This window comes from Xylocopa sonorina, chromosome 3, assembly GCF_050948175.1.
Source record: "Xylocopa sonorina isolate GNS202 chromosome 3, iyXylSono1_principal, whole genome shotgun sequence".
Classification (NCBI taxonomy): domain Eukaryota; kingdom Metazoa; phylum Arthropoda; class Insecta; order Hymenoptera; family Apidae; genus Xylocopa; species Xylocopa sonorina.
The window spans coordinates 4,975,400-4,986,755 of record NC_135195.1 but is presented as its reverse complement, the minus strand read 5'-3'; the positions used below and the strand labels follow the sequence as shown (position 1 = coordinate 4,986,755).

The window sequence follows — 11,356 nt, the reverse complement described above, 5'->3', positions numbered from 1 at the left end:
TTGCTCGATGATTTATCGATCTCGCATCGTAGATCTCACAATACTCGATTGAATCATCGACAAGGTCTTCGTCGTTCCTTTCTACGCGAGTGTTCACCCCTTTGCGCGCTGAGCAGAGCAACCCCAATAACAAAAATAATTGCTCGATGATTCATCGATCTCGCATCGTAGATCTTAGAATACTCGATTGAATCATCGACAAGGTCTTCGTCGTTCCTTTCTACGCGAGTGTCCACCCTTTTGCGCGCTGAGCAGAGCAACCCTTGACGAATTGCCACCCCCATATTACGCGGTGCTTTTCACTCGCAATTGCAACAGTCCAGCGAGCGCGCTGGTGAATCCAGCGTTGTAATCCAGCGTGACTTCCGTGTACACGTAATCCTCTCGATGATCATGGAACTTGTCCGCCTCGTCTGGACCGGAGACCAGAGCACCGTAAAGGATTTGAGGGTTTGGCGCGTCCTTGTCGAACTCGGACCATCCGCAAGCGGCTGGCCTGTCAGGGCACGATGAAGCCGCGTGATGAGGCTGTTTCGGGGGATTTCGACCCCAGCCGACCACGTAACTCCTACCTAAACGCGGGACCAGGTTTCTTTGTTAATTAAAAACGTAATATCGACGGGGAGACGGGAAATGGACGCGAGGGATGATCGTATAAACGAATAAAAATTCTTTAATGAATCACGTTTTTACGACGAGCTAAAAGTGTATCAAATATTTTTTTCCAGCCCCATACAGATTCCTAAATTCATACTGATAGTCCTGAAAATTAGATTGTGAATTTTTTCTAGCTGGGAAAATACTTGTATGGTTTAAAACGAAAAATTTGTGGTATGTGTAATAAAATTGTTAGTGATTTAGGTGGAAAGTAGTATTCGAAAATATTCCAAACTTTATGCGTAAGAATGTATGTGTTCCTGTATGTGAGCACCTAGGAAAAAATTCTTTAATGAATCACGTTCTTACGACGGGCTAAAAGTGTGTAAAATATTTTTTTCCAACCCCATACAGATTCCTAAACTCATAGTGATAGTTCTGAAAATTAGATTGTGAATTTTTTGTAGCTGGGAAAATACTTGTATGGTTTAAAACGAAAAATTTGTGGTATGTGTAATAAAATTGTTAGTGATTTATGTAGAAAAGAGTATTCGAAAATATTCCAAACTTTATGCGTAACAATGTGCGAGTATGTGAATACCTAGGAAAATAAAAAAAAAAGTGTATAAAAATCTGGAAAAAAGAATCGAGAATGAATCTATGAAAAGATGTGTAAGCGAGTTTAGTTTAAACAGACTAATGGTCTACTGTCTATAATAAAACTAAAATTAACTCTTCTATTCCCACAGTATTTACATGTTCCCTCGAATGGTTCTACTGATAAGGATGGCTCCATTAATTTCAAGCCAAATTCGACTGATTTACAGCACAGTACCTGTAAATCATTAGACACTGTTTATTCTATCCGTAGCATTATTTTCTGTGGGACACGTGAAATAAATATTTCTACGATACACGCGAACGTCCCTCTTATTTGCTTTTTATCAGCATGCACCATGTACGTGATTCTCAACTGTATGAAAACAAAAAAAAAAAACGAGGAGGTACACGAAACGGCGTGCAAATCGAGAACAGGGGGTTGTATCGCGTCGAAGCAAGCTTACCACCCCCTCCCAGCATATAGTAAATTTGTTGCTCGGCGAATTCGCGATAGTCCTGGGGGTTGCCGATACCAGGCGAGTCGGCTGCTTCCAGGCAAACAAACGCGACGTTCGCCGCGTGACAGAGGGTGCCGAACTTGTCGATGTACAGTAATCCCTTTGGGGTGCGTTTTTGCTGCCGCACCGAGAAATCGCAGAACGCGCGTGCCGCGTTCTGATACTCCGGCTGCTCTGTCATTTGCGCCAGTAGAACCTGCAGAACAAACCAAATGTTTCACCTTAATCCATATCGATCGGATGAAAGTCGTTCCGCCCTGTCTTCAAGATTTATGACTCAGATCTCGCGTTCGTTATTCCGGATAGAAACTGATTTCACTGCGGATTTAAAGGTTCGAACTATCAAAACGAAACATGCACTTCACACCTTTACGTTAATAATTATTCATTGTTATATAAGGTTTTTAAATTTTGTATAGCTTGAAAACAGCAAAGAAGAATTTTCTCGATTTTCCTTCAATTTGAAAAGAATTCTGCATGTTGAGTATAAGGATGATAAGTCTCGAGTAAATTTACCTGAACGCCAGCGACTTTTTTATTATAAAAGAATTCGTTTGGTCTCTCTTTCAGGTGGAAGTGTTGGTAATGATGCTCAGCATCTTCAAGGTACATCGTGTCGTTCGTCGCCTTGAAGAGCCACACGGCGGCCCATGCCAGCTCGTCACCGTAGTCTGTGCTCTCGTAATACTGAGCTGCTCCACGGATCGCCTCGTGGTAAAGTCCTCGATATCTGTTCGCGAATTTGTAGAGTTCCTTGGCGTGCTTTAAACACTCTGCACTGTACTCTGTGTCGTTGTTGCGGAAGACGATGCTGGACGCTGCGAGGGCAGCTGCTGTCTCGCCTGCCAAGTCTGACCCTGAAAGTGGTGAAAAATATAGGTGTCATTGAATTTTAAGATCGAACATACGAAAATCTTCATTTCTCACAGTTGAAATAGTAATTTATGACGTCATTGAATAAACTATTTAAAATAGCAAAACTGAGTATATGACAAACTCTAGTGGAAACGCAGATGAATCGTGCGTTAGTTTGTTGTCAAATGAAATTTGATTGAAATTCTAGCAAGCGTACGTTTAATCAAAAAGAGTAATTTATAATCAAATTTTTGTCAGCTTCGTCTGTTCGAAGTGAACCACTCGCTTATTTAATATTTCATGTTGGTCTACAAATGTAGTTTCGGTCGAGTGAATATTTCAAAACGTTCTGCTCGCAGACGGGTCGGTGGATTGCGAGATTGCAGTACCCCGGTGGTACATGCTTGATGAAAGCTTTGTCTGATATTATGAACTTTTGGCAAATGCACGTTACACCACCTGCTCTCTGGGAGCTACGAGCTCCCACGGAAACTCACTTATTACACTGTCTGTCTAGTTCGAAACTGGCAATATCCAGTACATTTGTAATAAACAGGATCCGAGGTAAATCCGCCATGAATAAATTGATCCGTAGTTTGTGCCACGAGAATGCATGGCGCGTTAAATCCATGCATCTCGACCATAATAATACTCAAATTCGTATTTTTAAAAGTACAAACGAAATTTCAGCAAGGAGTTGCTTCAACCCCCAAATATCATAACATACTTATATTATTATACATTATATGTACTCTATACTGTTTTGCATACTTAAATTTCTCGTATAAGTGCATGAACGTCTACACAGTTCACAGCAACGAGTTACTTCAACCCACAAATGTCATAACATACTTATATTATTATATATTATATACACTCTATACTGTTTTGCATACTTAAATTTCTCGTATAAGTGCATGAACGTCTACACGGTCCACTGATCGTAACGGATATCGAACATATATAACATTACGGAAACTGTGGTATACGTATTGTCGTACCAGGATGTTCAGAATCGATTTTGTAGGCAGGCCTGGTGGTGTTCAGTTCTTCCGGTCTTCCCCAGAACGTGTGATCCAAAGAGAAGTCGCCAACCTGGCCGTAGAAGACGTACTCGCTTACGTGGCACTTGATGAAGTAATCAGTGGCCCATTTGATGGCTTTACGAATTTCGTCGAGTTGGCCTGCTGCGTTGTAAGCTTCCGGCCAGCTGGCGGCACCCCACGCCAGGAGGGTGGTCGTCGACGCCATTGTGAAGCCGAATTTCACGAAATCGCCAGCTAAATACATTTACAGGATTTTTAATCCGCTTAAGCTTGAATTTAACTAATATCTAACTAAATCTATTAACTATCAAATCTTAAATCTATCTATCTATTAACTAAATCATTTGTAATGTTTTTTTATTATTTTTGATATGGCAGTAGAATTAAATAATATTTTTAAGCGTACGCTTCGTAATTTCGCGATCTTTTCTTTAGAGCGATTTGAAATCACCTCCGTTTCCGTTCTTACCATCGTAATAACCTCCGGTTAAATCTTCCCCGTTCAGGCCACGATCGTCGAGCGCTGAATCGCCTCTCCATGGGATCCGATTATTCTCAGGCAGCTTTCCCGATCGTTGCGCCTCGTAAAATAAAAGCGAAAGCTCCAGGACACGGGCGTAATCGTTCTCGTCCTCGATGGGCTTCACGTAGTAAGACGGGTTCCCATTTATCGTGTCGATCAAGGCTATCGATGTTATCGCCAGGCTCTGTAACGTGAGCTAATTATTAAATTTCACGTTCCAGGTAATAATAGAACCGCCTGTCTGAACGAGTGGAAACCTACAATTTTCCTATTACGAACGATACGCGCGTGTAATTTGCGTGTTTCTCACTTCCTTTGATTAAAATCCCTGCAGCATTTTTATTGTAAATTGTTGAGTGAATTTAATTGTTCGAATGGTTGCATGAAATGAGGAAAGAGAACGAGGAAGGTGTCTTCAGTAATAATAACGATCTAATCGACGATACAAGTATGAAAAGTGCCATTTTGAGATATCGTAAAGCCGTTTAATATATGTCTGAAGCTGGCGATCAATAATCGCGATAATCGATGCTAATAGTTCATTCGTACTAAAACTGATTCCATTAGATATGCGTTACAATATTAATTATTACTCCATAGATGTCTCGCATCGACGTGCACGCGCAGATTTTATTTAATCGCCAATAAATTTCATTTCGAAGGACAACATATTATCGAAAATGAAATCTTTCACCCGTTAAGTGTCAGGCTAGATTTACGTGGCTCTCTGTTCACGTTACGAGGCATACAGACACGTGACAATGTCCCTAGCGATTTATCGTTAGCAGTTTAAACAAAACCCCGAGCGTCGAACGTGGATGTTCTTTTGCGTTCGGGTCTCTTTGACACCGGCGCGAGTTCTGTGGCCGTCACGTGAATTCCAAGTAAGAGAAAGGGGTTTCCACGGAATTTCAGGGAAAAATGACTTATTCCGATAGCGCGAGGCAATGACGAAACCATATGAGATGTGTGATAAATCCGCAAGGCACGTACGCCTGTTCTACGTGACGGACTTCCGTGGAGGCCACCTACGAAGCGACGGCTAACTTTCATTATGACCTTAGTAACGCGATAGAAAAGCACTATAGAGCCACTCCTATTTTTCGATTGAATCGCGCAAGGATGCACGATCTTTATCGCTGGCGAACGTTTACCGGCGAGAAAATATAAAATTCCTCTATCGTCGTACTTTACAGCCGAGCGTAAAACGTCTACGAATCCAATATTTGATCAATTTTATTATGGCGTTTCGTTGCCAATAAAACTGTGCCAGTATCGATATTTCATCATTCTTAGTTGCCACTTATCCTGTTTATTCTATTCAACGCAAAGGGTTACTTGTTAATACATAAATTAGATACTTATTTTATTCATAGACATCTCAAAGTATTCACGATGAATAATATCTAGGAATACACTAAAACCAAGGTAATGGACACACTTTCTATTCTGTAATCGTAGCAAGCCTCAGGAGGCAACAAAAGGAATTTTTACGACACAGGTGTTTCCGTTAAAGATAAAAGAAAGATTAAAAACGTATTTTATTGTTTCTCTCTTACTAAAAACCATAAAAATCTTCAGTTATGGAATAACCAATCTCTAAGCGAACTCTCACGTGGTTTACCAAAAGCACAGAAAGTCCTCAAACGTAAAAATGTTCATAGCACAAAAGGGACTTTTACGACACAGGTGTTTCCGTTAAAGATAAAAGAAAGATTAAAAACGTATTTTATTACTTCTCTCTTCCTAAAAAACATAAAAATCTTCAATTATAAAACAACCAATCTCTAAGCAAACTCTCTCGCGGTTTACCAAAAGCACAGAAAGTCCTCAAACCTAAAAATGTTCATTTACAGAAGAACCAATCTCGAAGAAAACTCTCTCGCGGTTTACCAAAAGCGCAGGAAGTTCTTAAACGTAAAAATATTCATTTACGGAACAACCAATCTCAAAACAAACTTTCTCACGGTTTACCAAAAGCACAGAAAGTCCTCAAACGTAAAAATATTCATTTACGGAACAACCAATCTCGAAACAAACTCTCACGCAGTTTATCAAAAGCGCAGGAAGTTCTCAAACGTAAAAATGTTCATTTACGAAGGAGCCAATCTCGAAGCGAGCTGTCTCGCGATTTACCAAAAGCACAGAAAGTCCTCAAACGTAAAAATGTTCATTTACGGAAGAACCAATCTCGAAGCGAGCTGTCTCGCGGTTCACCAAAAGCACAGGAAGTCCTCGAGGCGGTGGACGCGAGCGCAGAAATGGCGGCGATAAACGGCGACGATGTCCCGCGACATCGATGGTGAATAAAATTCCTCGTTCATATCGGCGATATCATCGGGGGCTGTACGTGAAATGAGTTCGGAACCGCGTTCGGTGCCGTCGAGCCACAGCAGGCCACGTTACGTTCTTTCCAGGAAATTCTCAAGGTTCGTCGACCACGTAATATCTGTATGGCAAACGCCAATACCCTCGGCAAACACCGAGCTTATTGTAAACTCGTGTCCCCGCGTTTTTACCACGCCGGCCAACGACGAAATTTGTCCACACGCGAACCTTAATATTTGCGATCGTACGCGGGGATTTCGTCGCGAGCAAACAGCCAGCCAGCGTAGCCGTGGTACAGCTCTTTTTTTTTGCGTTTACGCAAGTTGTTTGTGTGAAACTGGAAGTTCTTTTGTCGTATAGAAAAACTTTTTACTGTTGTACACGTTCGAATAAATTGGACTCTATTTAATCTGAAGAAAAGGATTTTAGTGGTTTAATAGCGATCTGTGTGGCAAAAGTTTGTTTTTCAAAGAAACCAATTTTACCAAATTTCTAAAGAATTTTCTGTAGATCCATAGAGAAAACGAGTTAATTAGACGCTCGATGTAGCTAAGGGATTGGAGAATGTCGAAGCGGAAGAACGAGGAAGAATTCGAGGATCGAAAGTGAATCGATGAAATTAATTGATGCTTCGTTTAATTGGAATGTACGCGAGAGTAGTCCCGTTCGAAGGACGATGTCCAGCAGACAATAAGAATGTACACTCGCGTGATGGTAATACATGTCTGCGTGTAAAACATGGGGACCGGAAGTCGGTGTCCCGGCTGCTACTTCCGGCCACACAAAGGAGTCTACGGCTTGTCAATGTCAGGGATTCGCAGTGATCGAACGACGGAAAATTTGATTTTTTGCTCCAACGATAATCTATATTATAACATACGCGAGTGTGCATTCAGGATAAAGTTAAGAACGAATTTAGCTACCCTTATGAGGGGGTGTTCGAACGATTGATAACTATTGTCAATATTTCATGGTTCTTAACAGTGTATGCTGATGGTTTAAATGTCCCTTAGGAAGCAGAACCTTAAAAATACCGATAATATTCGTAATATATTGAATATTAATTATCCAAATGCGTCATTAGGGATTTTTTGATCATCGAAGCATCATGAATTTTTAATAAATTACTTTGACTTTCTCAAAAATATCGAACGAGCAACGTCGTTCGAACATTATCGCAGCGAACCAGTTAATTATTTAATAAGCGTAAAAAAAGCCAGCGTTCTGTACGCGATCTATTTATTTCTGCAGCTTCAAAATAGAAATCATCTCGAGGAGAATAATGTCGCCGTCTGGTCTGATAAAATTTTCTAAACTTTAACATTTAACGTCTATCCGAAAGAACGTTGAACGGATGAAAAGTTAACGGACTTAAAAGTTCACGGGAACTAGTTTCTCGAAGTTGGAGGCGAGCGCGGCGACGAGTTCGACGAAGACGAAAGAGAAGCTGGACTTTTCGGCGGCGCGATTCAACGTGGAACGACTCGCGCACGCTGCATCGCGCGGAAACCGTCGATGAGTATTCAAAACGATGTCTTACATCGGCATCTTGTCCTATCGGCACGTATACACGCAGATATGCCACTGTTCAAAAGTGTTAGAAGAGGAGAGGGAACTGTGCTTGTTTAATTGTAAGACACGTACCTCGCGTCTAAAAGAAAGTTGTGATATCACGATTATGAATTTCAGTCAATTTTATCCGCAATAAATAATCGATCAATTCGTTAAATATTTCTTTAACGACGTTAAACAATGTATGCACTCTCATTTCGATTTGCAATCAATTTCAACAAGATGTTAGAGTAGCTTTGTATTCTCGTCCTTCTCGTAGCAGAGAGAGAACTGTGCTTGTTCAATTGTAAGACACGTATCTCGTGTCTAAAAAAAAGTTATGATATCACGATTATGAATTTCAGTCAATTTTATCCGCAATAAATAATCGATCAATTCGTTAAATATTTCTTTAACTACGTTAAACAATGTACGCGCTTTCATTTGGATTTTCAACCAATTCCAACAAAATATTAGAGTAGCTTTATGTTCTCTTCGTAGCTTCTTGATGTTGCACTGCGATTTTTGAGACATTTAAACAATGTACACGTTTCCATTTGGATTTTCAATCAATTCCAATAAGATCTTAGAGTAGCTTTATATTCTCTTCGTAGCTTCTTGGTGTTGCACTGCGATTTTCGAGATATTTAAACAGTGTACGCGCTTCCATTTGGACTTTCAACCAATTCCAACAAAATATTAGAGTAGCTTTATGTTCTCTTCGTAGCTTCTTGGTGTTGCACTGCGATTTTCGAGACATTTAAACAATGTACGCGCTTCCATTTGGATTTTTAATCAATTCCATCAAGATCTTAGAGTAGCTTTATATTCTCTTCTTAGCTTCTTGGTGTTGCACTGCGATTTTCGAGACATTTAAATAAATTTAACCCTTTGCAGACTACCGTTGCACATATACGTTCTGCAAATCATGAAATTGGCTGAAGAACTCATATATGCGTTTGGCGAAAACAGTTGATAGAGTCGAGAAACGCATATATGTGTCTCACGTAAATTCGTGGCTATGGCCAAGAAACTCAAATATGTGTTCTACGATAATTTGACTTGGAGTGCCATGAATGAAAATCGCGTTTATGCAGAGATATGCGCTGGCAATTTTAAATGACTATCGCGACAGGAGTCCACTTGGAACCGTCTCGTCCGCAAAGGAAGAAGAATCGTGCTAATAAAATAGCGCAGATTTCGTGAAACGAAGGAGTTATCAGTGAAGACAAGAGAAAGAGAGAGAGAGAGAGAGAGAGAAAGAGAATCAATGATGGAGAAAAGAATGACGGTGCTAAAAGAAAAGAATACTGTACTTCGATGTTCGAAGGCTCAAACGATCGCTTCTTCAAACACTAACGCCCAGCGTTTGACGATTAATAACTAAATCACACCTCTGCCAGAGAGAGAGAGTGTCGATGCTATTTAAACGTCTGATTAGATTGTTTGACGAGTGGACTCGCGACGAAGAACGATCACTCACCGTGGCGCAGGTGACGAACAGATTCAGCTTCATCCTCGAGCTTCCTCCCACAACCCTCTCTTGTGGGAACACGGTCGACTGTTGATCACCTTTTGGCGGCGTTTGCCAGGATCAATGTGAAACGCATCGCGAGCTGTTGCATGTCGGTTCTTCACGTACGCCTCTTCCTCATCGGCAGTTCCAGCTTCTGCGAAATCGCCACTTAAATCGCACCTCTGTTTCCTCCTTTACTATATTTCGACGGTTTATGGAAGATTCTTAAATGGTTGATGCGTGGAAGCTAGCGGGAACTAAACTTATTTATCGCTGGTATCTTTGCGATGGTTTTATGTCTGTGCGATCTGGTGGTGGGTCTGAGCTTCGTTCGTTCAGCGCATCTGTAACATTTGAGAAAACGAATGATAGTATTAGTTGAGTGTACAACTTGCGTTCACGTTTGTATAAATGAAAAGAAATTTGTTGTTCTTAATAATAAGTAATAACACTTGATTGCAGTTATTTATGTATGTAAAGAGCGGAAATATCGCAATTTCAAAGTTTTAATTAAGAAGAAATTCAAATCACTGATTTACTTTGTATTGCATAAATATACTTTTCTCATTTCGTGACGATAAATTGGCAATCTTTTAAAATTAAGGTGAACTTAGTACCATTTTGTATCATTCAACTATTCTTCATTCGCACACGATCAATTCGTGTTAATTATTCAACAATATTCATTTATCAAAATAATTGCTCACTTAAACAGTTTCGCAAAATTCGCATCTCGCAGCTGTAAACTTTTCCGCAAAACGTGTTTAATGAATCGTCCGCTGAAGAAACGACAATCAAGTTGGTAATCGTCGCTCGTTCGATTGCGTTTTCCTCCTTTACGTAAGAGGCGATCGATGGCAACCAGGAAGTATGAAATACTTCGCTAACGATCAACCATAAAGACAATGTTCGTTGCTAGGTGAGAGAAGGTGGTTTAAATTCACTCGCGAAGGAAACTCGACCGTTTCCATACGTTGACCGAAACACTTAACGCGTTTAAGCCAAGTATGAGCTTGTTGGGGGTAAAACGACAGAAATTGTTACCTCGCGAACCTTACGTCTCGCAAGGGAAAGATCCACAAACCGAGTTCGCGGTATTGGCGAGAGAATTTCGTTTGTTCTTAGTAGTATTAACGATTCACTTTGACGATCGCCCTTTCTACTATTCATGTTCGTTTACAGAACAGAGAACAATTACTGCAGCTATTATGCACACGGTTTATTCTAAGCGTACCCAATTTCTGCTCGTAACGAAGGGATTCGTCATCGATTACGTGTGAACGCGGTTTCAAAATTAATCGCGACAAAATTACTACATTTTCATAGATTTTTGTTTCAGAATGCAATCGAATTAATAAGTATCACATTTCTTTTGTATTTTAAAGTATCCTTAAATTAATCTCTGCAACCCTTGGTTGATGACTAAGAAGTTCTGAAGGTTAATGCACTCTTCGATTGTTTAAGGAAACAGTACGATTCACTTTGACAATCGCTCTTTCCACTATTCATGTTCGTACACAGAACGGAGAACGATTACTGCAGCTATTATGCACACGGTTTATTCTAAGCGTATCCAATTTCTGCTCGTAACGAAGGGATTCGTCATCGATTACGTGTGAACGCGGTTTTAAAATTAATCGCGACAAAATTACTAGATTTTAAAATGCAATTGAATTGATAAGTATCACACCTTTTTGTATTTTAATGTATTTTTAAATAATTCTCTGTAACTCTTGGTTGGTGACTATGCAGTTCTGAAGGTTAATGCACTCTTCGATTGTTTAAGAAAACAATAAGCAATGGTAACTCGAAAATGGCAAAG

The 11,356-nt window shown here is 40.2% G+C and overlaps 1 protein-coding gene across 1 annotated transcript; it reads right to left on the bottom strand.

Annotated features, from left to right (window-relative positions):
* Positions 1-238: 238 nt before the first annotated feature.
* LOC143433545 (endoglucanase E-4) lies at positions 239-9,868 on the bottom strand. The gene is made up of 6 exons (XM_076910898.1): positions 9,502-9,868; positions 4,086-4,323; positions 3,572-3,850; positions 2,232-2,572; positions 1,662-1,911; positions 239-572 (listed from the first exon to the last, which is right to left on the bottom strand). Exons 1-6 carry the CDS (start codon positions 9,532-9,534, stop codon positions 286-288), a joined length of 1,428 nt encoding a protein of 475 aa, XP_076767013.1. The 5' UTR covers positions 9,535-9,868; the 3' UTR covers positions 239-285.
* Positions 9,869-11,356: the final 1,488 nt, after the last annotated feature.

Coding starts and splice junctions, on each gene's coding strand:
- LOC143433545 (XM_076910898.1), bottom strand. CDS start 9,534: ATGAAGCTGAATCTGTTCGTCACCTGCGCCACG. Junction 4,324..9,501: donor TGTTCGTCACCTGCGCCACG/GTGAGTGATCGT, acceptor CTCACGTTACAG/AGCCTGGCGATAACATCGAT. Junction 1,912..2,231: donor AAAAAGTCGCTGGCGTTCAG/GTAAATTTACTC, acceptor TTTGTTCTGCAG/GTTCTACTGGCGCAAATGAC.